The following is a 27853-nucleotide window of genomic DNA, read 5'->3' as shown; positions in this document are numbered from 1 at the left end:
TCCCAAAGTCTAGCATTTTGAAATAACATAACCATTTTAGGGCTGCAGAAAATGCTTTGCTTTCTTATGTGAATTATGTGGCCAAGAAATTCCCGTCTCATCATGAAATACTGCAAATATAAAAGGTTCATGATACTCTGTGGTAACGCTTAAAACAGGACAGCAACAAAGCATTGATCTTCTCCAGAGCTTTGCTGAATGAGCTGTTTAAAAGAAATATAGTACAAGAAAATATGTGTGTCCTAGATAAAGACAGGTATGTAATTTAAGCCCCTTATTTACCAACACGCTATGATGCTATTTGGTGAACAGCTTGCTGCAGTGTCAGATTAGTGCCTTTCATAGATGTGCCCTTTATTGGTATGTACACTTTGCACTAAGAGAAACTAAATATTTCAAGTAATGCATGTTAGCATCTTAACCAAACCAGAGTAAAAACTTAATGAAACCTTTTTAGAATTGTAGGTTAAAAGAGTCATCAGCCTGCAATGGACTGGAGAGCTGTCCAGGGTATACCCCGCCCAAAGACTGTTGGAGATAGGCACCAGCTGCCCGTGACCCTGACAGATAAGCGGCTGACGATGGATGGATGGGAAGTGCCATCTGATTCTTCGCCGATATTTGGACTGTTTATCTGTATCAACCTAAAGCATTCATCCTGGTAGAATGAACTTCAAGCACGAATGTGCCAATACTGCAGAACCTGGCAATAATTGTTCCATTTAACAGTTATTTCTCCAGTGTAAGAATCTGTTACCCTTTTGGCTTTAGTATGTCATATTAATCCCTTAACCTAACCACCTCGCAGCTCCCGATGGGCAAGCTGCCAAACCTGCTCTGTTTCATCTTTCGAAATGGCAGAAAGGCCACTGAAAAGGAGCGTGCCACGACTCCCTAAACATCAAAATGTGGTTTGTCTATTAACTAAGGGAGAGTGTGATTTTTCTGCATGTGTGTGTGAGCCTATGTTTGTGAGTAAAAGAAAAGAGGGGAAGCACAGAAGAATGAAAGTGATAAATTGAGAGAAGTCGGTGTTCCCCTGCTGTTCTCACTTCGCAGACTTGTGATAAGGTTTATCTCCGGAGCCTAACGAGTTTGCCCCTTAGCCCTCTCAAGCTCCCACTGAGTGGACCTCGATGTACAGAACTGTGTGCACCTAGCAGTGGACTAAGCTCCCTTAGGTAACCTGTATGTGTTGTTCATACTTAGCTGCTTCAGAACTAATTTTTTTTGCAGGAAATGGCTCTGGCCCCTTCGGCCACATCTCTTTTAATCTCGGATTTCTTTTATGCTTCTTTTTCTTCATCCTGTCTTCTCACCGTAACTCAGACTGCCAAGAGAGGCTGCAAAACTGAAGAAAGAGCTGTGGAGCTTTGGCACAGAGAGGCGTGTGTGTTTCTCAGAGGCAACGGCTGAGGCAAAAATGGAGGGGGCCTGCTGCTGAGTTAAGCCCCTAATCACACTCTGCTCTGCATGAAGGACTTAAAGTCACTCTATTTAATTCTACCTTCTCTTTAGTCAGAAAAGTATAAGAAAAAACTGCCTACCTCTACAGCTTTCTGATACCTAGATCTCATTCCTTCAACACATACACACACATTCTGTTTACATAGGAAATAGGAAAGCTGCAGAAAGCACTCCTTCCTATATGGTACAATATTTGTATTTCACACCATAAGAAAGGAATAAGCAACATAAAAGCAACAAAATGCTTAAAAAATATTTATCTTTAATCATAGAAAATAAATAAAAAAAAATTATATGGTGAGTCATTTTGCTTAGCTGTTCAGGCGTATTCATATGTGCTAAATTTATGCATAAAGTTTGGAATTTGAAACAATCCTTAGAGATTGCAGAGTCCCTCTGGCTCCAGGAATATTGATTTGGCTGAGCATCCGGTAACAAGTAACAGCGTTTTGCCAGAGACTTTCTGGATGTCTTCAATATCTTGTGGGAAAACCCTCTCTACCATGTCAAAATTTGAGTTTTCAGGCTTCCAGCTGTTGTCTCACCTGACTTTACTCATTACTCCATATGGCTAGCAGAGTACAGGTTAATGCACAGGTCTTAGGGAAATGCTATAACATTTACTAACACATGGGGTTAATCTGCCATTAAGATAATTGCATTATGAATTCATAACCCACCCCCTACCCTCAAAAGAAATGGTAATTTGACCCAACCTTTACAACCCAACATATACAGAACAGAAGAGGTTCAAAACCATAGAAGATGGTTAAAAATATTCTCTCTGAGGTCTAAAAATACACTATATTTAAAACCAATTTTACTGACTCTTAAACCCTTAAAGTATATCCCTTGCTTGGCCTGACCGTTAAATCTCTCGAAAGCTTTTAGGTCTTAACATCTCATATTGATCGAAATTATTCATGTAGCATTTTGAAGAAATGCTCATGTGTCACCTTATCATTCCAATAGTCAATGCATATGTGATCATCAGTGAGATGGTGCGTTTTTAGTGGGCTTTAATTGCATTAGAAAGTCAGTGTATAGAAATGCACTTTATAATCTCTTTTGATGCAATATCTCCCTGTAATATATAAGAAAAAAAATACATCAGTCAAGACTATGGACTAATGGCTTGTTCAGAGGAGGAGCTCATGTCAGTAAAGTCAAATCGCATTGATGTATGCAATGTAATCAAATTTGAAGCTATTTTCCTCATAAACACTACCATTTAAGAACAACTACCGGTAAGAAAACAAAATATGCAGTGCTAAAACCCATTTAGATAGGAGAGAAACAAGTAGTTATATAGAATGTTTTTATTTCATAAAACTAAAGAAATTATTACTTTATAAAGAATTCATTATAATATTGGTATAATTGCTGTTCTTCCAGTTAGAGTTGAATAAAAGGCCTTGTTTGTCTTTCAGACATCCAGAATACAAACAATGGTTTTACATCATGCAGCTGTTAGTGTGAAATACAGATGTATTACCCTTCCCGAAAGGTACCCAACATGATGACTCAATCAACCCACAAAAAAAGCAACTAGTCACTAGGAAAAGTAGCTATGCGCTTACTTTTTATGAGATAAGATATCAATTTATGTACATGCATTTGCTGTTCTAAAAGCAACTAAATAAAACTGGGAATTTAATCACAATACTGTATATAAGACATAAATATTAATAATTAAAGGACTATAATCTGAAAACTACTAATCTTCACCTTTATGGTCTGTTTGGTAGGACAAGTAAATCAGGACAACTGCAATACATTGATGTACAGTAGACGTGGTTATGAAGTTTAATTTTGAATGTAATCCTAAAATTATAAGAAAGCAAGGTAAATGTTTTAGAACTTTATAATTTTTGCATGTTACTAGGTTTCCACAGGATAAAAATAGGTGTAAGTGCTAGTTTAGAGATGCTTCTAATAGATGCGATGAAGTGTTTGTTGACAGAAAATAATAATACAAATAAATAAAAATAATGTGACTTTATTGATCTCACACTGGAGAAATTCACTCTTTGCATTTAACCCATCCCCTTAAGGAATATTGGGCTGCCCTTGTGCGGCGTCCGGGGAGCACTGTGGGGTTAAGGGTCTTGCTCTGGGACCCTAAATGCAGGCTGGGGAGATCGAACTGGGTACTTGCAAACTTCTCAGAGCACAAGCGCACTACTCTAAACACTAGGCCAACACTCCCCCAATATATAGTGAGAAAATCAAAGGAACATTTAGCCTTTTACTTCATAGAGATTTTCCAGTTTAGAAACAGTGTAATTAAATATGCAGAGATCCCCTCCATCTCCTCTCAGTCTATGTGAGTAGCAATGAAAGCATCTTGATCATCAGTCCACAATAAGCACTTTTAAGCGTCATTCAAGCCTTTATCTCAGCTCCTCTGCGCTGTCCGTGCAGTAAAAGTCTCTCCCTGCAGTAGTGAATATGCTTATGAAAGGTCTCTACATATTTTCTGACGATGAAAATGAAAATGCTGTCATTCCTGTTGTCTGAAACAGGAAGCATAGTAAAATTCACAGTCTCTTGATTTCAGATGCAATGTTCAGCTAATAGAGTCAGAACTGCTGATAATATAAAAAGATGTCCTTTCTGCATTTTAAGGTTTTAGTTTCTTACTGGATTATGTGCCATCATATGTTAAAAGCAATACAATGGCCTCAACAGTCCCAAAATCTCAACCAACACATTTTTTGGGACCGTGATAGAAGGAAAGATTGTATTCATGGAAATGCATTTGCCAAATTTGGGGTAAATTTGATCATTAGTTAAGGAACAATTATGATGAATACAGTATTGTTTAAAAGAATTGAAATTGATAAATTATTCACTAAAATATAAAGTAATGGGTCTTGGGAATATAAATCCTTTTTGGATCTATACTACATAGAATTAAGAGGGCTTTGAATACAAAAGGAGAGCCAGCTTAATAGTACAGTAACAAGCAGTAAATGGAAGGAAAAAAAAAACTTTTCCTCCAGCAAAATGTAAAAAGAAACCATCACAGTATCTTAAATTTAGGTGTTGACCTGAATTTAATTCAGTTTAGATTAGCATCTTCACAAATTAATATGCTCTCTGAATATGATGATTTAAGAAACTCAGTGGCTTAGATTTTAAAATCCTTGAATGAAGCCTAAAAAAACTACCCCTGAGATCTAAAGAGCTTTAGGCTTCCAGTGGGTGGTGGTTTCTTCCTTCACCTTAAAATGAATAGCAAGCTCAACATGACTCCACAGACAAAACCAAGGGGAAAAAAAGTACACGCATTTGTTACTTAAGTAGAAGTATAGATACTGCAGTTTAAAAACACTGGTAAAAGTTGAAGTATCAACTTGACCTCTTTACTCAAGTAAAGGTGAAAAAGTATGTGCTCCAAAAACTACTTAAAGTATAAAAGTATAAAGTAACCTTTAAAAAAAGCAGCCAGATGCCACTATATGAATTAAGCTAAATTTTTCGACTATTTTGAAAAATTCTTTGAGATAGGGCCAAGGATGAGGGAGGTCTTGTTGTTCTACATCACCATCTCCCGATACACTCTCGCCTGTTTCCAACCTTTCAGACATTTTATCTTAAAAAGGTATTTTATTTTATCTTTTTGCATTTTTTTTATTTCATTTCACCAACTAAGACTTCCTTAAATGTAAGCTAATTAAGAGTATAACATATGGCATCTACGTAGGTAAAAATATTAGAGGCTATCCATTTAACAAAAAGACAACTAAATTCCATTTCTGTAGGTTGCATTCCTGTACAAACCATGTCCCATCAGAAAGGGGGGTCTTGAGACCAAGACCATGGCATTAAGATCTGAGACTTGTTTTGGTCTCAAGGCTCCCCTTCTGTTGGATAGATAAATGATTAAATATAATTTGAAAATAAAGGAAATGGTTTGTTAGGCATTGACAAATTGTATAGAAGCCAGTTTGAGACTGTAATTTCATAAAAAACAAAATAATTCTACTAATACAAAATCTAAATCCCTTTGATCCTGACTTGAAGACACACATTGCACTGCAAGTATATTCAGTGATTAGAGCAACGCTGGATCCAGCCATCTCAGACTAAATAAAATGTTGTCATGGCTCATGATGACTGTGAAATCTTACAGTAAAAATATTTACACCATGGCATTTTTCTTTGATTATTGCAGCTATTGATCCTCATAAAGCGGAACTCACTGAACCAGCAGTTAAAGGGGAATATTGAGGCTCATTTCATGAATATAAAAACATAAGTTCTTGCTTACTGTACCTTTGTTGTTTTAAGGTCATAATCCACACAGCTACAATAATTCATTGTCTACATGTCGTAGTGTCAAATATGACTACTGACCTTTTCTGTATCCTATCAGCAATATATTTTTTTAGAAAAGGACACAGGTCATATTGTCTCTGACTGTTTGATGCATACATCAGTCATTGATGCAGTACAGTTTTGAGCATACTTAAAGCTACAGTGTGTAATAATTACAGGGATATACAGTCAGAAATGTAATATATTATACATAACTATGTTATTTATCATCATCTACGAGCTCAGCCTCTTAACCTTAATATTTGCGTTGCCTTAGAATTCGTTATTTATAATTACATAGGAGCGGGTCTCGCAGCCATGGAGGCAGACATCTTTGCGCTACGGCAGCGCAGAGCCAACTAACTAGCGATTGCGAGATCGCCCATTACGCTCGAAAGTAACTACGGCAAGTTGAGAGAGATGAACTGAGAACACAGACTAATGAAATACTATCTGTAAAATTATCTATGTAAACAAACCTCATCACTTGAGAAGGTAGGTGATGCGGACGTCGTGGAAGACATTTTGTCCCGTAACGCTCGCCGTACTGTTGGGGGGGAGAAGCGGTGGGGGGGGAGATGTTCATGTTGTTGCGGTCTGCAGTCTGGACGTTAGATGTCGCTGAAAATTACACACTGTAGCTTTAAAAGAAAACAAAAAAACACCTAATCTGAACTAATTGGTGAATCCCGCTTAGTTAACATCAGTCAGACAGCCTAGTGGCAGCCTTTGTAATGCAGCCTTGCTTTTGTCAGTCTGCACCAGGGCAGAAGCAGCTTAGATGTAGCTCACCACCATAAGTGTGTGAGTGTGCATCAATTGGTGAAAGACTGGGTGTGATGTAAAGTGATTTTGGGTTCTTGGACCTAATAATCATTTATCAAAAGGCAGGGTACAATTTTGACACACCTAATAATAACAGAATGAAAAAACACACAAACTTAGTACCAAAAGGAAGCCCACACATGCAGCGGCAGAGCATACAACCTCCATTTAGAAAAACTCCAGGATCTTCTTGCTGGAATGCAACAGTTTTACTATCAGTTCAACTCTGCAGCTCCTTTAACTATTGCAATAAAATATTTTATTGCATATGTCCAGCTTGTAGTTGCTTTTGATACTGTCTTTGTCATTTTTCCATTTCCCCAATCCTTCCTTTGTTACATCCGTTGGTACAGATGAAATGCTATAGGGCAAACCTATTCACTTTATCTCAATAGTGATATAGGTACATGTTGATATTGGAGTCTTAACCTGGTATTGTACATTTTCCACCCTTCTGTAACTTTTTTTTTCTTGGGGACAAAGCTCATTCTAACCCCATTTTCATACACCTTTTTTTTTGCTTTTCAGAGTATGTATAGCAATTTCACTTGAGCATATGCATGCTAAAGAGACTGTAGCATAAGCTTACATTAGCAGGTTGCCATGGTTCCTTTACCGTTGTTTCATGGTTTCTTACATAACCGGTTAAAAAGTTACATAAGCAGCAACACTTTGTGACTGCAATGAAAATCAAGTGTAGCAACAGGAAGATCTTGCTCCTCGGTGGTGTTAGGATTTCCCAAGATTATCATGAAATAAGGCGATATTCGTAGAAATTATGTACTAAGGGCGGTGTATCATTTATTCATGCATTCAGCCTTGACCATCTTCTGCGCTCCTTTTTTTTCAACTCTATTCTGTTCTTTTCCTCCTTTTTGCCATATCTTCCATCATTCTTCCTAGATTCAACTTCAAAAACTCAAAATAACTAGTATTATTTTGGGTTACGATCTGAACTGTTTAAATGCAAATTAAACCAGGTGATTATCCCTCATTTTTCAGTTCATGGGTTTTTGCCTCTTTCAGAGTTTCTCTATGACTTTTTTTGTTTTTCCTTACAAATTCCACACCGGTAAACTAAACAGACAAATGCAACAAAGCCTGAAAGCCTATATTACCAAATCATTATGGTGAATTAGTCAACCAACTCATAAATAGCTCTGAAAATACAACCTGAAGGTCACCATTCAATTATTATATAAAAGATTTGAATAAATGGTTGCTGACACTGTAGGCAGCGGTTTACAAGGATTTTTTTCTATTTTATTTTTTTTTTTATCCATGCTTTTACGATTCTTCTCTCTAACTCATACTGCAGTTACCCATGTGTTGCTTTTTCTTTTGTTTGATGATTAATTTACCCTTGTTTTTGTTTTGCACTTCAGTACTTCTCTTTAAAAAAACAAATAAGATCCTAAACTGAATTTTATCCGGACACAGTAAATGATGGCAACACTACTAATGTTTTCTTGGGCGAAACAAACCTTTTCACTGCAAAGATCAGCTCAGTGCAAACGTAGTTAATCAATTCACACATACTCAGGGGTGGACTGGGACAGAAAATCAGGCCCGACATCTGAGACCACACCAACCCACCAACTACATGGTAGAAAATGTAACTTTCTCTCTGCTGACCTTGTAGCAAAAAGAGGCATGGAATAAACTTCAACTCCTAATAAGACTAAAAGTTAAAGCGTTGTTGAAGTGACCTGGTCATGTCTCCTTTTTTTTTTTTTTGCTAAAAAAATTAAAATATTGTCCCAATTCATAATAGTTAACATTATAATTTGAATGTAAAAACATTAACTTACTGTTAAAGATCTTATTTATGTGTTATCAGATTACTCAGGAGTTAAGGACAAAAAGCCATTTTATAACTCAAGTATTGTTGCAGATTATATATATATATATATATATATATATATATATATATATATATATATATATATGTATATGTATATATATATATATATATATATATATGTATATATATATATATATATATATATATATATATATATATATATATATATATATATATATATATATATATATATATATATGTTGCAGTTAGTTGTCCCTCCTCTCGCCATGACTACCGGGCTCATTGATTATTATTATAGCACACCATAGTGTAATTCTTTTTCACATGTGTGACCCTGTCAGAGGGGAAATGTTTTCAGGATATTGTATGATTGGATCATCTCTGTGTCAGTGAAGAAAATAACTAATGGGCTGCAGACTAGTGTTTATCAAGTGTCAGGGTCACAGACTTTGGTGTAGCACCATTAAACCAAATAAGTTTGTTCACTTCTGTTTTATCCTTTTTTGTTTTAGGAGCTGCCACAGAATTTGTTGTTATAATTAAAAATGTCATTTTGAGAAATATTTTTTGCTTGTTCTTAAGACCTTAAAATAAAAACATTTCTAGGATAGATTTTGCTAATGTTAACTGTCCTCAATAAACATGGATGTCTTGCCACCCTTCCAAAATTGCTTTTTGGAGGTTTGTTTACCACCTTTGGGTTCAAAAAGTAAGGATACACAAACTTGCATTATATAGTCACCTTCATTTCTGTGCACCAAGGTCGGTAAGAGGGCTGCATAATATGAAAAAAACTGTAATGTTTACAATTAACACTGAATTTCCAAATGATTTTTCTTTCTTTACAGCGTCTCTCACTCTTTTTAAAAGCATATATTGAAAAATATGCATAGAGTGGTGACTTCATTACTTGACTGATTGAGTTAAAGGAAATCTACCTTTCTCTCTGGTGACCTCGTTGCAAAAACAGGCATGTGACAGGCAAGCAGCGGACATGAAAATGGTACTATTGTCTTCCCTTCATCTTCTCCATACAGCCAACCTGGTGAATTCTCTTCTCCTGAAACAAACAAACAAACAAACAAAAAACATTTAGTCTAGATTCTCCCACTCATCCCACTGAGTTAGTGTCCATTTGACCTTCTTGTGTTGCCTATTTAAACATAGATCACATCCTAGTAAGCTGTAAATGCTGTAAATGTATTTTTATTTATTTATTAAAATGTAAAATCTTAATAAATAAATCTTAATAAATAAATAAACATTTACAGGAAGTGTTCTACTTTGGCATAATCAGACATGCACAAATGTATCATGCCTGAGCTGAAATCTTTATAAGACTGGGAAACTTATTTTTTTTTTTTTATGTTATTTTGATTAGTGTGGAGTTTTAAATGTGAGATTTAAATACAACATAACTGATGGGAAAAATTATAGCAATTAACTGAAATAGTGTTTAACCTCTGAATGAACAAAGCCAAGGGCTTTTATTTTAATATTCACAACTGGAAGTATCCTTCAAACAACACATCGGATTAGAGAAATAATCTCACAGGCGAGTGAAGTTTATTTTGTTCTGAATCATCCAAAGTCATGTTATACAAGGCACAAGTCTAAGCGGAGTTTGAGTTCTTACAGTTTTAGGAAAAATCTGCTTTGAAAGTTTTTTTCTTGCAGAGACGGTGCATGACATCAAGTAAAAAAAGTGACAAAATACCATTAAAGCATTTTAATAAATAGAATAAAGAGCTCAATGGAGTTGAACTAAAATGCTGAGCCCCGAAACTGCAAAGTTTGAGCCAAGGATAGAACTAAAAGGATTTTATTGAGTCCTTTTTTATATTATTTGTTTATTGTTTTGTAATGATTTGCCAGTAGAAAATAAGATTTCACCTGCTCTTGACAGAATTAGCTTTTAGCCTTTTTTCTGCTTAATAAAACAAAAATTGCGAACGGAGTTTACAGAATAAGTCCTGTTTTGGTCATTCATTTTTCCCTATAATTTTTTTTCATTTTATTCAACCTTTATCATCTGGGATGCATTGGCAAACTGTATTTTTTCATGCATTTTCTAGAAATGGAAGTTAAAGGTTTTGTTGTTAAACTTAAATGTTGTCTGAGACTTGCTGCAAAGCCATTCCAGCATGATCATGGCTATGCCGGGTTTCACTCAAATGCTAACATGCAACTTTTGTTCCAACTACAAAAGGTGAAAAATAAATTCCTGAGCTATTAAATTTGCTGTCTTCCTTTTTTGTTTAACTCTGAAAACCAACAGTGTGTATATTTCTTCAACTAAGGCACACCAGTTACCTTCTAAAACTACCACTAAACAACAGAGAAAGAATCGGGTTTCAGTTTGCTCATGTGAAGTGTCAAACGTTTGTTTATGATTAAGTTGCAAGTTAACTTCTACATTAGCAATGCTGTTTCATATAGGCTCATATTGTCCCATATAAGGTAATCCAGTTATTTCTATGTCCATCTATTTAGAGTTCTATAATGTAAACTAAATAAACAATTTTAAATGACAGGTGAGATGTTCCAGCAGTCTCAAAGAAACCATCCACCAATTTAATGAGATGTTTAAGGTCACATATCTACAAGAGAAGTGCATTAAAACCTGAAGCATTCTCTAGACAAGTAAGCAGTCGTAATCACATGCCAGAGAAGGTTTATATGGGTTAATTGAGGTCAGACTGCAGCAAGAGTGATGGCAAGGCCAGTGGGTTCTTTTACCACAGAGTAATTATCAACTTTATTCATTAGCTTAAATGCACTTCAGTTCAAATATACTTAATATGTTTAATCTATTTGTCAAAATAGAAATGGAATAGAAAAAAAGCAAATAAGTTTTAAAATTAACTCTAAACTATACTGTTCTGAAAGAGGGTGGGTAACTATACCGCTTAGCACACCATCTTTTGTTTCAGGATTAATTACTTTATTGCTTGTTGTGGCAAAATGACTTCATTTTAGCATTCATGATTCTCTGTGTAGAAACTGCATGGCCTGATTTTTAAAACGGAAATTTGTAAGTATAGGGACACCTCAGGTAGGAAAAACATGGCGAATAAGCGGGAGCTCTTAATCATCAGGTGTCACAAATATATACATCAACAGAAATCCTTTCGCTTTGTCAATAAATATCAACACAATCAGCAGATTGTGAGCAACTCTTATAATCAAATGAGTCATTTTTGGGTGATGAGGCACTAAAAATGTAAAGAAGTATCTACTTCTAAATGTAGTACGGTGTAATAAACTTTAGACCTGTGGCATACTCTTCCCTGTAAAGTTGACCAGAATATTGGGTACAGCTGGAAAAGCCACTAAGAGATTAAAATGCAACACTGTGTCGGCAGAGGGAAACAAGGAAAATTTTCATTCATTTGAAACAAAAAAAAATACAACCCATCAATGAGAAAAATTAACATCAATATCTATTTCACATTAAGTTATGAGCCACGAGTAGGCATCAATGCAATGGAAACTATTTTAAAAGTAAGCTACAGCATTCTACAAGATTATGATTTGATTGCAAAGCTATAATCTTTTTTTGTTTTCACAATACCGAATAGGGCTAATACTACCGGTATTGTTTTTTCTTTTCTTTGTTTGGAAAGATAAATGACGCTCTTGCAGTGCTGTTCTATGAATTTAAGACTATATAGTCTATATTTTAGTCACCAAAAAAAAAATAAAAAATAGACCATGAGGCTGAGAAAATTAGAAGCTGTTGTGTTTATCAACAAAGATGAAAAATGAAGAATATCATAATGGAGGTGTAAGGATAGAAGAAGGCATTCCAAGTCAGATTCAAGTCAATAACCCCCTACAATTCTCCTAAATTGTTGGAGTCAGCTATTAAGTGGGAATTATGTACTTGGTCATCGGAACTATAGTGAGATGTAAGCTTAATTATAATGGGTTTTAAGAGAGTGGTATACTGTATGCTAGAGAGCTGAATCTTCAATTCTACCCCTCTTTTCAGTGTTGACTTTTGATAAAGATTTTTTCCTTTACTCCTCTTTTAAAACCATCTGTCCAAGACCTGAACAATGTGGTAATCAAAGCCTGTCCTTCGCTTTAAAGGTGCATGTGTACCGCTGGATCTTTCCCAAAGCTGCTAGCTCTCCTGAATTGTGCCATAAGTGAATGTAGTTGTTTTTTTCTGATGTAGAAGTCCAAGCAGGCCTTGTGTCACTACAACACATTCATGATACCACTCAGCTTTGGTTTTAGAGTTCTCTCTGAAGCATATTAGGTTTTAAATCAACAAGCATGCCACTCAGAAACTCCTGACACATGAAACTGCTGTGTTTTTGCATCTTTGTTTTTTTCCTGTTAAAAGCAGTTCTGCCTGCTGGTTTTCTTGGCAGACTTGACAAATACACAGTTTGGGTAACCACGTACCTGAAGTGATTTCCTGATGTGCTTGAGTTTTTTTTTTTTTTTTTTTTTTTCTTTGTAGTGGAACCAAAAACACAAAATAACTATTCTGAGCAAGAGTGTTTAAAAAGCAAGCCCAAGCTCATAAGTCATTGATGGGCTTGATGCTACAGAATATGTGCTTAACTACTGCATAATAGGATCTGCACAGAACGCATATTTTAACGAGCAATCAAACACAATGATATAGTGAATAGTGTGACAGCAGCAAAAAAATTTTGCTTCAGATATTCTGATCCAGCCGTGTAGTGAAGGGCTATAGTTGAGTGAAAAAAAACCCCAGAAAAGGTAAAAAAAAAAAAATAATAATCTGGTTGGTAGGTAAAACAATATCACTTTCTCATTAATTCCCACTTGTAATGACTAAATTGGCTAAAAATAGGCATTTCACATCCGGTGCACATGGTTAGAGCCTAATTACTCAAGATTTGCATGGGGATTGGCCCATTTAACTTTGTTATAGGAATGTCTAAGAAAAAAATATTAGTCTTTGCCTGAAAATGTATATAATCACACATTACAGGTCACTTGCCCTCTGGTGCTCTATAGACCCTTTTTCAGGTGGTAAACATTGTGACATATTTCTGTGGGCGGAGCCTAGCTGGGGGCAGAAAGATTCCTGCAGAGCGGTTCAGGTTCAGTATCTAGTAAGTTTTGTCAGCTTTTTTAAAAATACAGCTTTAGAAAATTTGGTTTTACCTTAATATATTGCCTAGGGTTATTTACTGTCTGGCGCAAGGATTTTTTTTTTTTAAATTAACTTTAAAGGATGGAACAAGCTTAGCTGAGTCGTACACACCAATGCAATGAATGGACAAAGTAATAGGATTAACTCTGGCTTGTGGTGTGATACCTACACCTAGCTAACTGGAAAACAGATTGATCCGAAGTTCTAGCTACAGTACCTGTGCTAAGACCAGAAGATAACCATGTAGTAGGCTTGGGTCAGTTTAAAAAGAAGAAGCAGCTAGATCTGTACAGCAAACTACACTTTCATCACTGGGTGATTAATGTTACTTAAGAAATCCAAAATGCATACCAACAAAAGATAATATTTTATGTACCTTAATTTACCGAAAGCAGGATGGGATAAAACTTCTTATTGTACTCTGTTGATTCAGGCAACCAACAAAACAAAATAAAAAACAAAAAAACTATTTAAGCTTCCATGTGTACAGTAGATGACCCTGTGCTGGTTTATTGGTCGCATCCAGCTTGTCAGATTGTTTTGCCTCAAGCCAACACTCTGATGCAACCATGATGTAGACTGAAAAAGGGTCTATAGCTAAGCTTGCAACTTATACTTAGTGTTATCCTGTAATGTAAAAGTACATTAATGCATATAATTCATTTCGAAAATACTGTATTCAAAAGGAAATAAAGAAAAAAAGCTGTTTTAACTTATTTTTCCAGTTTTTGTGGATTTTAATAGCTGTAGGCAGGAAGGATTTGCAGTAACATTATGTCTCGCAGCAGATGTGGAAAAGCCTTTGGCTTAAGAAACTCTGTTATTCAACCGTCTTTTGAAGTGGTTGCTCAGGGTTGTCAATTTTATACATATATATATATATATATATATATATACACATATATATATATATATATATATATATACATATATATATATATATATATATATACACATATATATATATATATATACACATATATATATATATATATACACATATATATATATATATATACACATATATATATATATACACATATATATATATATATATATATATATTTTTTTTTTTTTTTTTTTTTTGCAAAACCCAACCTTCTTTATTTGTTTTAAAGCTTCTCTAAAACATTTGCTCTGATACTGCTACCCCAACAGATGATGGCAGAATAGATAAAGGTCTCTACAACAGACTTAGAATAAAGAAGATATGTATGTGCAGTATGAAGTTATACTACTTCCTTAATCTTCTGAAATCTAAAACCTTTTGCCTTGTGTCTGATAATTGTTGTGGTCCACCAGCTTGCTATACTCAACTTCTTATCCATCCCACAAATGTAGAGTACTTTGATAAAAAAAATATCTATATTAGAAGCTATGTTAGTTGATTATTTTTGGTGTTCTTACTGTTTAATCATTCTAATATAGACATCTGTATGTCTGTATACTCATGTATTTATTTTGTGAGGTCTTCTGTGAATTTCTCTATATGGCTGCACAGTTCCCCGCCATGTAGAGGCAGTATAAATGCTCTTACTGATTATATTGGGTGTGTACTTACTGGGCTTGACTGAAATTAAATATTGCAGCATACTAATAAAAATAAACCCTCCACGGTTATTTATCAGTTTTTATTTATCAATTGTTATCAATAGTTTCACAATAAATACTATGTAGTATTATCATTGTTATTTATTTCTTATAATTTGATTTATTCCATCCATCTCCATGGCTTTGGACCTCATCTTTGTCTGATGGACAGTATTGCATGCAATCTGCTCAGATCAGTGTTAGTCTTAACATCCCTGACAACATGCCAACTTATTGCACACTAAAAATAAATCTATATATATAAATAAGGGAATAGGGAAATAATATTAAGAAACTAACATTTTGTATATCGTCAAGTCTAATTTTTTATTTTCATAATTATGCAGAATAACAAAATATTAAAAGCAAATGCCAAGCTTTTTAAGACTGAATACAGAAGCTGGGAAAATTAACAACATGTAGTAGGAAAAACCTATTTCCTATTAAATTCCTTTATTCATCAATTATGAGAATTAATTTTACTCTTTTTCATATAAAAGTATCCACTCAGGCCTTCACACACCTGCAAGGCTACTGTACATGGTGCAAAGACAAATAAAGGTCCCGACAGTGATTACCATTGATCTTTACTTAACTGGACTGCAGAGCTGAATTTTTTTTTCCTTTAAAAAATGTTACATAAATTTATTATTAATGAAACTGAACTCAGAAAATTATGTCACCGTCTATCTAAATGTATGACACCCATTCTTACTGAAAGGAGTTTATAACAATTCAATTGTTTGGATACAGTTTGTTTTAAAAGTATTTTATAAATAAAGCTAGGATTTTCAAATAAAAGAAATACCACAATCTTTTGGTCTTTTGTCTACTTAAAGCCCACATATCTTTCAAAGGTGTGGGGACTGAAAACCTAAAGGGAAAACTCAGTCTCGTAGTTTTGTTATTCCAATCATGCCTTTGTTCCAAGTCTTTTGCTGATTAATTTGATTAATTTGCGGGGCATGGTGCTATATCAGCCTTGGTGACACAAAGGGCAAAGATATAGCCTAATTAAATACAGCAGCGCAATTGATATTTCCCATGGATTAATGCAAGTGTGGGATCTGTTAATTAAATCCGTGATAATGTTTACTCATCATAAACATTACCATGTTTGAGCACAGCAAGATACGAAGATAATCTTTGTAGTCTGACAGATTAATTTCAGAGCTAACAGAAAGTGCTTCCAGTGGAGGAGTTTAAAGCTGACTTTCTTTATTATTTTTGTTTTAATAGTTATCAAAAGAACATAATATTTCTGGGGAAAAAAGGATTAACCCATTAGCGTGTCTCAGACTCTTTAATCAGATATAGCATCCAGATCAGGGTGCTGATAAATATTAAAATCGTTAGTTAACCTTTGCAGTTGGTTTGATATTCTATTCTTTCCCCTGTGCAGTAAACATTGACATAGGATATGCTATCACACACTGTATTAAGAGAGTGTACCTAAATGTGTGTCAGGTTCTCTAAAACCAAACTCCACTTATACTTATACACACACAAGGAATAAAAAAAAAAGAACTGTACTGCAAACTTAGCAGTGTAACCGCAGGGAAGGACCTCCTGCTTGGTCTTTCTATCCTGCAGGGGAACTGAGGGACTGATTGCTTGTCTCAATCATCCTTTTAGTCCCACTCCCCGATCACCAGCCACCCCTTCCTCCTCTCCACATGTTCACCCCGACACACAAAACACAAAATCAGGCACACTCAACATCCCCCTTTCTTTGCTCTCATTCATTCTTCTCATTCTGTCTCTTGTGCCTCAGCAACAATCTCCCATGATTTGACTGGCTCTTCTTTTGTGAGAGTCATCAAAGTCTGATGCCTTAACCCTTTATTAAAAGGCAGAGGCTGAATGGTAGAAAACAATAAATTTAGCGGCTAGGAAGCCCATTAATTAGGAAGTGCTTCTAGCCATTTCATGAAAACCCTTCAGAAGCAGCTTGGCCACTCAGATAGACTTAAAGAATGCAGCAGCACACCAAGTTTCTAATAGGCCCAGCGGGTCCTGGAGAAGAAGCATTATGGGGTAATTCTCACTTTCTATTTCAGGGCCTTATAACCACTGCGCATGCCCTTGTAAAGTGACAAATTCTGTTTACTAGAGAAGCAACACATTAGGCTTGTCTCTATCACATTGCCTAAAGCTTCTATCAAACAACAAGCCCTGTTATTGGTCTAACTAAAATACATATAGCCATTAAAAGCTTATGCTATTCACAGATGTATTAGAGAAAACTCTTCCAAACCTAGATGAGCAAAGTAGGCTATGTTCCCTCTAATTGGAGGTAACAGGATAAACAACGGTGTAGAGATGGGTCTGGTGAAAATTAGTTTTACGATATCTAATTACTTACTAAATCATCCATGATAACATTAGCCGCTGGTCTTGTCCAACATTCAGGGGCATTCCAGAGCAAGACAGCCATTTCAGACTAAACAGCATCATGGTTGGCTAAGTTTAAATCGCTGATTCAACCGTTGGTCTTCCTCTGTAAAGAGGACAGACCTGCATACAACTGCAAGGACGAGGGAGCCTCAGTGACGTTACACCAACCGTGAAATTAAATCAACAACTTCTCCATTGTAATTACCTTTGGTGAATTGGGGAGGCAAAGTGTTGGTGTAAAACAATTAACATATAATTGTCATCCTGACCAGGTTGATGGTTATATCAATTCCCAAGCGAGTCAATAAAATCCATCTTTCCATCTACTTATATCAAATTAGTTTTTATTTAAGTGATGGATAAAGGTGTGTTTTCTCAAAGGTCCACAGTGGATGCTATTAATAAACATGTGTAAATAAGATCTACTGATGCAATAAGTTTTATTACAGTGAGTTTTATAACCATTTTTACCAACAGGAATGACATTTATTTTCCATGTGTCAAACATGAGAAATTATGATACTAAAATCAAATTATTTTGATTTTGCAAGACCTAAACATAGTGTCACACTATACATTTAAAGCAACAATATGCAAGGATATGTAACTTTTAGCCACTGGGGGTGCTAAAGTTTAGCATCCCTGAAAGCAACTGCTAAGAGGGTGTTTCAGAACCCGATAGCAGATCACTTTGGACCAGTAGTTTGAGAAGTCATCAAGTTAGTTTTATTGAGAAGGCCACATAAATCCCACATCAGAGAAATAAATATATATCTAAGGAGGTAAATATAATATTTGGTGCCTAAAAACAACTATTTGTTCAGTTTTGTTTAAGGGGAGCTCAGATTCCCGTGAAACAGCGCTCTAGGTTACACAACTCACACAAAAATACAACTGATTTTAAGTTACATAAGCTAGTTTATGAGAAGCAAAGACTGCAAGTTGCGGTACACATTAATCTGAAAAGCAATTTGATAAATCTTAATTTGAGCAAATATTTGGGTCAAAAGTTATGCAATGTTGCTTTAAAGCTACAGTGTGTAATAATTACAGGGATACACAGTCAGAAATGTAATATATTATACATAACTATGTTATTTATCATCATCTACGAGCTCAGCCTCTTAACCTTAATATTTGCGTTGCCTTAGAATTCGTTATTTATAATTACATAGGAGCGGGTCTCGCAGCCATGGAGGCAGACATCTTTGCGCTACGGCAGCGCAGAGCCAACAAACTAGCGATTGCGAGATCGCCCATTACGCTCGATATTTATTATCTTAAGTCTACATGAAATCTATACCCTACACAGACTAATGAAATACTATCTGTAAAATTATCTATGTAAACAAACCTCATCACTTGAGAAGGTAGGTGATGCGGACTTAATTACTCATCATAACTGTAGTATTATAAACAATGTTTGTTTATGTTATTGTTAATAAATGAATTCTTCTAGTAATCTTAAACAGATTTAAAGTAGAGTATGACTTTGAGCATTTTTACTGATAAATCTTTAATCAAGAAATTAGATTTTTTACTTTTGTCTGGATTAGAAATTATTATTTTAGAATAATTATTGAAATTATTAAGTGAAAAAAAGTTAGTTTTCCACTGAAGGTTATAAGAAGAATTGGGAACTAATCACTAAGATAAACAAGGACAAATTTTATTACTTCAAAAAATGAATATTAATTTAATAATGATCTACTAAATTGAATAAGTCCATTTACATATTTACAAAGACTAAAAAACAGCAAATGGCACTACATTTAAGGGTCTGTGACTTTAAAATTGAGATTTTCTGCAGAAGACATCATCCCAATTTAAAAACATTTACTGTGCTTACTGTTGAGATTTTTTTGGGTTTTCACTGCTTTACAGTTCTGCTTTCTAAAGGTTCCTATGTTATTGTCAGGTATTTCTATAGAGCAGAAAAATACTTAAGTAGGGATGTTTCCCACTTTTGTAATTCCTGTTGGTACAAAAAACAAATTTATAAAGAATCATAGAATTTTTGAAGAATAAGTATCCCCAGTTTTTTTTCTAAAATTCGACATCACGATCTGAAAGAAAAGCAGTTCCAAATTGTTGACTTTAAAAATGACAGTTCCCTCATGACTAGGACATTTGTATATAACCAGTTCAAACTTGTATGCCTTTCATATAACCCAAATAATATTTATAGCTAGAAAGAATTGCAACTATTCTAAAGATTTCTTGATATCTAAATAAACAAATTTTTATTAATTGTAAGAATTTTAAAGAATTAAGTATATTTGTCTTTAAGATTTGAACCAAGTCTAGATGAAAATGACAAGATCTAAACATTGTTTTATGCTGCCTTATTGTGTTTGGATACTTTGGAAAATAATTTTATAATCTGTCTTGAATGATCCTGTGAAAACAGTTTAATTATGAAGATAACTGCTTAATTTGAATATGAATATCAATATTATGCATTTTTTTCAGAGAAAGGACAATCTAATAATATCAGACATGATACTTTTTCCAGAGTTTATTCTGTAAAGTTATTCTTTTTATGCATTCTTTAAAAGTTACAGCATTAGTTAGCACTGACATTTTTTTTTTCTCAGTAAAATAGCTGCATAATCAATGACATACCCGTAACTTCTACGGTTTGAAAAGGAAGACGAGGGAGTTAGCAAAAATATACCCAGCATCTGAAAACTAGAACACCCAAGTCTCATGAGTCATGCAAAACATTATATTACAAATGCAGTTCTGTGTAAATAAATAATGTTATTCTGACATGGAAACATGAATTTAGCCAAACTCTCAGACATAAAGAGAACACTCTTTAAGAAATTGAAATAAATATAGAAACATGCTGTCAATCACGGAGAGTAGAGATGGGCTAATGAAGTTGGAAAACTGTCTGTATTCTGTCTGCAGCTACAATGTTCAAATTGGTATCCTGTCAATGGTAGTTTAAAATCTTTGAATTCCTTGATGTCTTAGCTGCAGGAGGCTTATGAATACTGTCCCAGACCTTGATATCCTTGCTTTCACTTTTAATATTGAAAAATTTCTTTACAGCATTATACTGCAAGAGCAATAAAATTTCAGTCTTTATTGTACTTTTCATACTGGACATGATTAATTTGCTCCGACTAAATGAAGAAACTTCACAAGCATCAATAAAAACAGACAAACATCAAAGAAAAAGGATAAAGCAAATAAATGCAATCAGAAAAACAAAGAAATTTATCGTCCAAAACAAGCACTAGAAGCATCGGGGTAATATAATTTCATGACAAATGTAGACAGCTGCGTAAAGTGAAGAGAATAAATCTGATCGAAAAGAGTAGCATTTACATTTTATTAGCATTTTATCCAATGTGTTGACTGCGAATGTGTTTTCCACAACCATAATGTGTCATAAGGAAAGAAAATTTTATACATGTTTATTTTCTATCCTCTCTCGAGGTGAAAACCAAATGCATTTTTTGTACTGAATTAATTCAGACCCACTGAGTGAGAAGGTAAACCCTCCACCCATTTTCCCTTTTCTCTTTTATCTTGGGAATTGCTTTTATTTATAGTCTGTGCAAATTATTGTTACAACACATGTTTCTTATTAAAAGGACAGATATGGATAATTTGCTCTATCTTGCTTTGAATATCACCAATGTCCATGTGGCTGCCAAATAGGGGGGGAGCAGCACTCATAACTATGCAGCTTTCCTCATCAGTACGCCTGCTGCGTTGCTGATAAGTGTTAGCAACAAGCAAATGCTGGCGATGCTGTGCTTCACTGCAGCACAAACTTGCTCTGCTTCTCATTGACGTCTTTGATGTCAAACTGTTGAATGTGATTGGAAGGTTGAGAAATGAATTGCACACACCTCTAGACTCCAAACTGTTAACTCAGAGGTGGTTAGAGTAGCCAGAAATACAACTAAATAGTAGAAGTAAAGCAAATCCTAATTATATCATTACATAATAATAAATTGAGGCAGTGTAGGTAATATTGGATCTTAACGAAGTGTATCCAAATGGCTCTGCGGGCATAGTAGATAGATAATTATAATAAAAAAATATGGATGAGTAGAAAGAGGAGAAACTTTAAGGTTGTCATTGTATGAAGCAAGTGTTTTAAATAGTATTTAGTGAAGGAATTATTGATGGGTATAGTAGCAAGAAAATATTACTCAACAAGAGAAACATTACTTGTGACTCGATGAAAGCAAAGAGTGCTGTAAATAAACAAAAAAACACTGCTCCTATAAGCAATATTTTTCCTAGAAGTTGCTCCATGGCTGAATTTAGCTACTTGCAAAAGTATTATTACTCACCTCTTGTTTTACTACAAATCCGGACAGAGTTTATAAAATGAAGAGTGTGTGAAAGGATTTACAGTGTTACACCACAAACGCAAGGCAAATATATTTTAGAGACTAAAAAAACGAAAACATGACCAGAATAATTAAAGCATGTTTTAAACTACATTATTACAACCTGCTTTATTTTATTTTCTTAGGCAAACTTACTTCCATTTTCAACTTTTTTAACCAGTGGATGAAAGCAAACATTATGGAACCCTTGATTAAGACATTGTGTAGAGCATGTCCAGACTGGTTTCAGTAAGGCAGGGGTTAGAGGATAAAGGTCAGAAAGAGATAAAAAATGAAACAGGTCTGCTTTGTCCAGCTGGGCCAGGTCTGGGGATTTGCTTCTTGTTATTTTTCCAGCACTGAAGGTTGACCACTGACAGGTCTCCGTAACAAGATGTTTGGAATAGAATAAAAAAAAAAGGTTCACCAGTGAAAGTAAAGAATTGTAGTAACTGCAGGAACTTCTAAAATTCAAACTTTTTCTGTTACTTTTAATCAGTTTCATTCTTTAGTGGGGGTTGCTTACATTGAGAGTGAAGCCTTTTCTTTTTCTTTTTATGAAACAAAAATTGATCTGTTGGAAAGAGCCCCTTAATGACATTATATATGCCTACGGTTTCCTCACTATAACCCTTCAGCGACCTAGTTAGGATTTTTATTTTATCTGTGATTGTATAGGTAGTACCAGCAGCTGTGCACTTCACTGAGAGAGTGAAGCAAATACTGATAATATATCTGAGCCTTTGGTGAACACACTGTTAGTGCTTTCATTGCATTGCATCATCCTATTAAAGAAAAAATGGCATTGTGATTCTTTGTGAGTGTGTTTGTTAGCCAGTAAGTATGCCATGTGCGCTTACGTAGTGCAATCTTGGCCAAGTGCAGTCGGTTGACCCAGGAGATCTTACTAAGGGGGTTGGGGGTGTTGAAGACCACCATGAAACTAACTGGACGGCCAGACCTACAAGAGAACACATGCACAGACAAAAACAGACAGAAGTCAAACTGTGAAGCATGCAAAAAAAGATTAAAATTTAAGTTAAAAAGGTTTACTGAAAATAAATACACATATACAAAGACGTTTGTTTGTGTGTATCATGCTTTTGCTGGGCATAATTGGTGTGCAATTTCTTCTTTGTCAATGTACTGTAGTTTATTTGGAAAAGAATTTTTCTAGGTTTGTTCTAGTTAGAGACAACTATGGTACTGGACTTGTTATGGATCTATAAACTGCCCCTAAAATGTTGTAGGTTTTGCATAATAAAAAATAGCAAATTCCTTGCAGGCCTTGGTTGAAAGGAGTTCAGATGTTAAAGCCACAGGAAGATTTTTTCGCTGTTGACTGTGGCAATTAAGACATGAGGACTATTTTTTTGTATGTTTGTTTGTTCTTTATTTTGCTATGGTCTCATAGAAGAAAACCCCTCTTGCATTTTTCAGTTATAAGAGGTTGTTAGAAAACAATAAGCATCGTAGGAACCGAGAAAGAAATCCAGATATATTGACAATAAAGTTGTTGAGAAGTGTAAGTAAAGTAAAAACAAAAAAAACAACATCAGAGGCTTCAAATGTCTAAAAGAGAACTGTCCACTTAACAAAAGGTGAGTGTGACCCAATTGCAAACCAACCAAGAGATGGTCCTTGAAACTGACCAGTCAACAAATTAATTATCAAGAGAAGCAACCAAAGAGAGGTCCACTGTAGTAATGGAAGACTGCAGAGATCCAAGCTCATGGGAAAACATCAACAGTAGAACTATTAGCCAAGTGCTCCACATATTTGGCCTTTTAGGAAGATTGGGAGGAAGAAAGTTATTCTTCAGAGAAAACAATAAAAAGCCCAATTTGCTACAGTAGTTGCGGTTTAAAATTCCCTTTTGGCCAAAAAAGCCGCTGGAGTGCCCCCCCTCCTGCTGGGAGTGTCAATGTTTACTGTAACTCCATCCATAGGCAATGCAAACTAACTGATGTCATAGTGGGGGATTATATTAACCCCACAGACCTGTGAGTTACCAACAAAAGACCTGCCAGGGACCAATCCTGGAACTTTTAAACCACTACTCTACCACTATATGGAATACAGGGGAATACTAGGATAACCTATTAAAACAGGTATCTTCAATCCTGTACCTTAGGTAGGGTTAGGTCAGGGTTAGGTCACCTTCAGCAGACCTACCCTGCTAGAATAACATGTTTTAAACTAAATTTGAGCTCTAGGTATACTTCATAAAAGATTGTTTCTGCTACCAAAAACAACAGCAAAAAAAAAACAAAAAAAAAACACAGACATAGACTTTATAGAATAAAAAGCAAAATGCAAGCGCAATGATGTCTGTAAAAAGAATCATTGACACAAGAAACCAGTGTTTTATTTCAGGGAAATTCAAGTTTAATACAACAAGATTTTATGTCAGAGGAGCTTTTCGCTTGTTGAAGAACTACAGCTTTATGCTTTCAGCCTCCACATAAATATTCAAAGCATGCTCTGATGATCACATAGCCCGGTCACAGTAAATCGCTTATAGGTGGGCACAAGCACTCAAAGAAGCAAAAAAAAAAAAAAAAAAAAAGCCACTAATGTGTGGGCTTTGCTGGCACAACCAGTGACAGGCTCTGATCAGTTACAGCCTTTTGGAGCCAAATCAAGCTTTGGCTCAGTTGGAGACCAGAGCTCAGATGTGTGAAAGAAAGAACAAAAGCAGAACTAAAGAATTTCAAAATGATAGACTCCAAAACCAATGAAGTCTTTGAAATGAACCTTGCCAAAGCACATTTACATACATTCACAATTGCATAAATGCGAATGTTTTACCTAGAAAGTCATTTTGCTCATATCTTTTTAATTAGGATTTTCTTCAACGGAAAAAAAAAAAAAATGTAATTGGAAGTCAATCCATTCCTGTCCCACTGTATGATCAATGAATGAATGTACAAACATTTACTTTGAAAGTGGGTCACATTGTGAAGGTCCTAAACTAAAACCAATTGCATTTCCAAAACCTTCAAAGATTGGAGATTGGGTTCTAATAAAAGATTCAGTGTTCTGTAATGCAATGTCAACATGTCATTGACCATGAAATTAAAAGCATCTACTGTTCTTGTATTGTTAGTGTGTAATTAAAGATAAAAAAGAATTGAAATGAGATGAATAACACATTTATGAAGACATTCTACATAATCTGTGTGAATAATGATAAACAAATTCCTTGTGGTCTTTCAAAACATGCTACAAAGAATTTAGGTACGGCTTGGAAGGTGCTACTGTATTTTAATGTATACAATGTAGAATAATTTAATTAGGGTGCCCTTCAAAATTGTCTGTGGAGAGCCTTTACTTTCCACAGGAAATTCTCAAAGGAATGAATTTCCCATCTCTTGTAAAATCTGGTCCAATACAAACCATTGTTGTTATATATATAAAATAGCATAACAGATTTTTAAAAGATAGGTTAAATATTTTGTTTTGATACTGCCAAAAAAGAAAAGAAAAAAAAAAACAAATACGGAAAACTGCAGGTTATGCTTACATGAATCTCACCAAGACACAAATCAATGACTTAAACCTCTGACTTCCCCCTAAACAGAGAGTAGGTGTAGGGTGTTCTTTGACACTCTATATTGAAGTCTAACTACCATGAGAAGAGAAGAGAAGAGAAGAGAAGAGAAGAGAAGAGAAGAGAAGAGAAGAGAAGAGAAGAGAAGAGAAGAGAAGAGAAGAGAAGAGAAGAGAAGAGAAGAGAAGAGAAGAGAAGAGAAGAGAAGAGAGCCTTTAATTCAAATGTAATGCATAACTGAGTAAGGTAGTGAAAGAAATATAGAAACCACTGTAAGCTTTATATATTTTTTTTTTACAAAAACAACAGACTATATAGAAAAAGACTGCTTATGAAAGCAGCTTTTTCATGTTTCTTGGTAGCAGTAAAGGTTAAAGAATTTTGCAGTTGCTAATGCAAAGGAGATCTACAATAATGCTACATTGTGCACTTAACATGCAGTAACTAGCTCAATCTCCTTACAGTGGAGTTTCTCTTAAGTGTCTAGAGTTCCTCCATCTATCATTCAAAAACACAGCCAGATCCTCTCTTCTCTTCTCATAGCTTTCCTTTCTTCTGCCAGCCCAGAGCTGATTAAAGGCATGCATTACACGTGTGACGGGGCAGTAGGGACAGTTAGTCACCTGTCAGGTAATAGAATCAAATTATTTAGAATAGTCCCTGTGGTGGGATATAGAGATTTCACATGTCCAGTAATAATGCATGGTATGGTGGGTCTCTGCGTTCTTAGAAGGAGAAAAGTGACATGATTTCCCCTCCTGTTGAAACAACCAATATTGCTGTCTCTTTCTCCTCAGCTCGGGGCAAACTTTGGGAGACTTCTGGGAAGGTGGCTAGCAAAAGTCAATAAGCACAGAAGTCTAGCTGTTGATTCCTGGTATAAACAATGACACTATTGCTGCTCATGCGGCTCTGGACACAAGAGAAATTGAATGAAAAATGAAAAGTAAGGCTATCCACAAAGCTGGCAGTTGTGTTATGGGTCAAAATAATGGTGAAAAAAGGAAACACAGGCATCTCAAGCGCTGCTTTAAAGTCCACAGGATATAGGTGTATCTTATAATGTCAGAATATCATTAGGTTATCCCTGGTAAAAGGATTCTTAATAAGGAAATACAATGTTGTTGAAATGTTAAAAACAAATAAGCCAAAACATGAAAAGTTATGTGTAATGAAAAGAATAGGGTCAACAAGCAGGCAAAAGCATCATTAAAGCCAAATTAAATAAAACCTGCAAACATTTATATAATGCAGCAATTTTATGCAGCAATACATTTCCACAAAAAATACCAATAAGCCATTTCTAGAGTTGCATCTTACTGCAGGGGAAGTACACCATCATTTTATACCATCCAAACTGAAAGTGCACACCTAAAGTTGATTAATTTGGGAGAATTTTTTACATTTTGACTTTTTGACCCCTGATCTAGACCCTCCAGGGATAACTTTTACAAATAATTCATCATAAAATGAAGAACAATATGGACAGTCTTTAGCATCCTTTTCTTTAGGCTGCAATATAGCAGAGAAATGGCTCTGCAAGATGTCTTTCTGCCTGCAGCCATCAGCACCAAAATCAACTCCTTGAAATATTCCCTTTAATGTAAATCATGACAAACCTGGATATTTGCACTCCATGGATTCAGCAGTATTTCACTGCTGTTTTACCAAACACCTGTGAGAGGAAGATTAAGTTAGGCAGCAATTGACCGTAATCAGACTGGCTGTTTGGGATGAAACAGTAGGACAATGCAGCTGAATCTGCGAAACGTGAATACTCAACTAGAGAGTAACTATAGCACCGTGAAAGTTTTAGCCTGCATGCCCAATAACCAAATGGTGACTTCATTTTCTATTTTCTACATCAAAGTGTGCCTCCTCTGTCTCCAAATGGCTGTATGCACAGCATCAAAGTCTGTCCCCTAACTGGCTGTCTGCACCACTGCACCTTGCTCCATTTGCCCTTCTTCATACCTATATGACATAGTGTGTCAGTTCAGGTATGTGTTCTTGTTCTTCCACCTTGTTCTCTCTGATGATGTTGGCCTCTCTATCTGGCTTGCTTTTAAAAATAGAAAAGTTGGCTACATTCCTGGCATAAGCTACTACTATATTCCTGAATGCTAGTTCACAGTGGTGATGCTGTTAAGTGATACTCTGCAAACACGTGATCAGTACAGTTATAACCCATAACAAAAAGAATAGGGGTTAAAGAAAAAATAGGAGTAGTATGAAAAAATTGGCACATAAAGGATATAATATAGCCCTGGCCTCAGAAGACATTGCAGCTACTAGTAAATGGGCTCAGATGTGAGTCATTGGTAGACCGTCATTTTAAAGCACAACAACTGAAGTTGCTAATTTAATGTTTCAGA

At 35.2% G+C, this 27853-nt stretch overlaps 1 protein-coding gene across 3 annotated transcripts in view; it reads right to left on the bottom strand.

The window, feature by feature from the left end:
* The window catches only part of arhgef10la (Rho guanine nucleotide exchange factor (GEF) 10-like a), a 181120-nt gene that overhangs the window by 63396 nt on the left and 89871 nt on the right, over nucleotides 1–27853 (bottom strand). For all 3 annotated transcript variants that reach the window (XM_038280869.1, XM_038280871.1, XM_038280870.1), the window contains 2 exons: nucleotides 22786–22886; nucleotides 9379–9500 (listed from right to left, as the gene is read on the bottom strand). In XM_038280869.1, coding sequence (XP_038136797.1) covers nucleotides 9379–9500; nucleotides 22786–22886 — 223 coding nt within the window. The remainder of the gene's footprint in view (nucleotides 1–9378; nucleotides 9501–22785; nucleotides 22887–27853) is intronic.

The sequence above is a fragment of the Cyprinodon tularosa genome, unplaced genomic scaffold (genome assembly GCF_016077235.1).
Source record: "Cyprinodon tularosa strain WSP-4 unplaced genomic scaffold, ASM1607723v1 ctg165, whole genome shotgun sequence".
Lineage (NCBI taxonomy): Eukaryota > Metazoa > Chordata > Actinopteri > Cyprinodontiformes > Cyprinodontidae > Cyprinodon > Cyprinodon tularosa.
The sequence above is the reverse complement of the archived record's forward strand: the minus strand, read 5'-3'. Positions and strand labels throughout refer to the sequence as shown.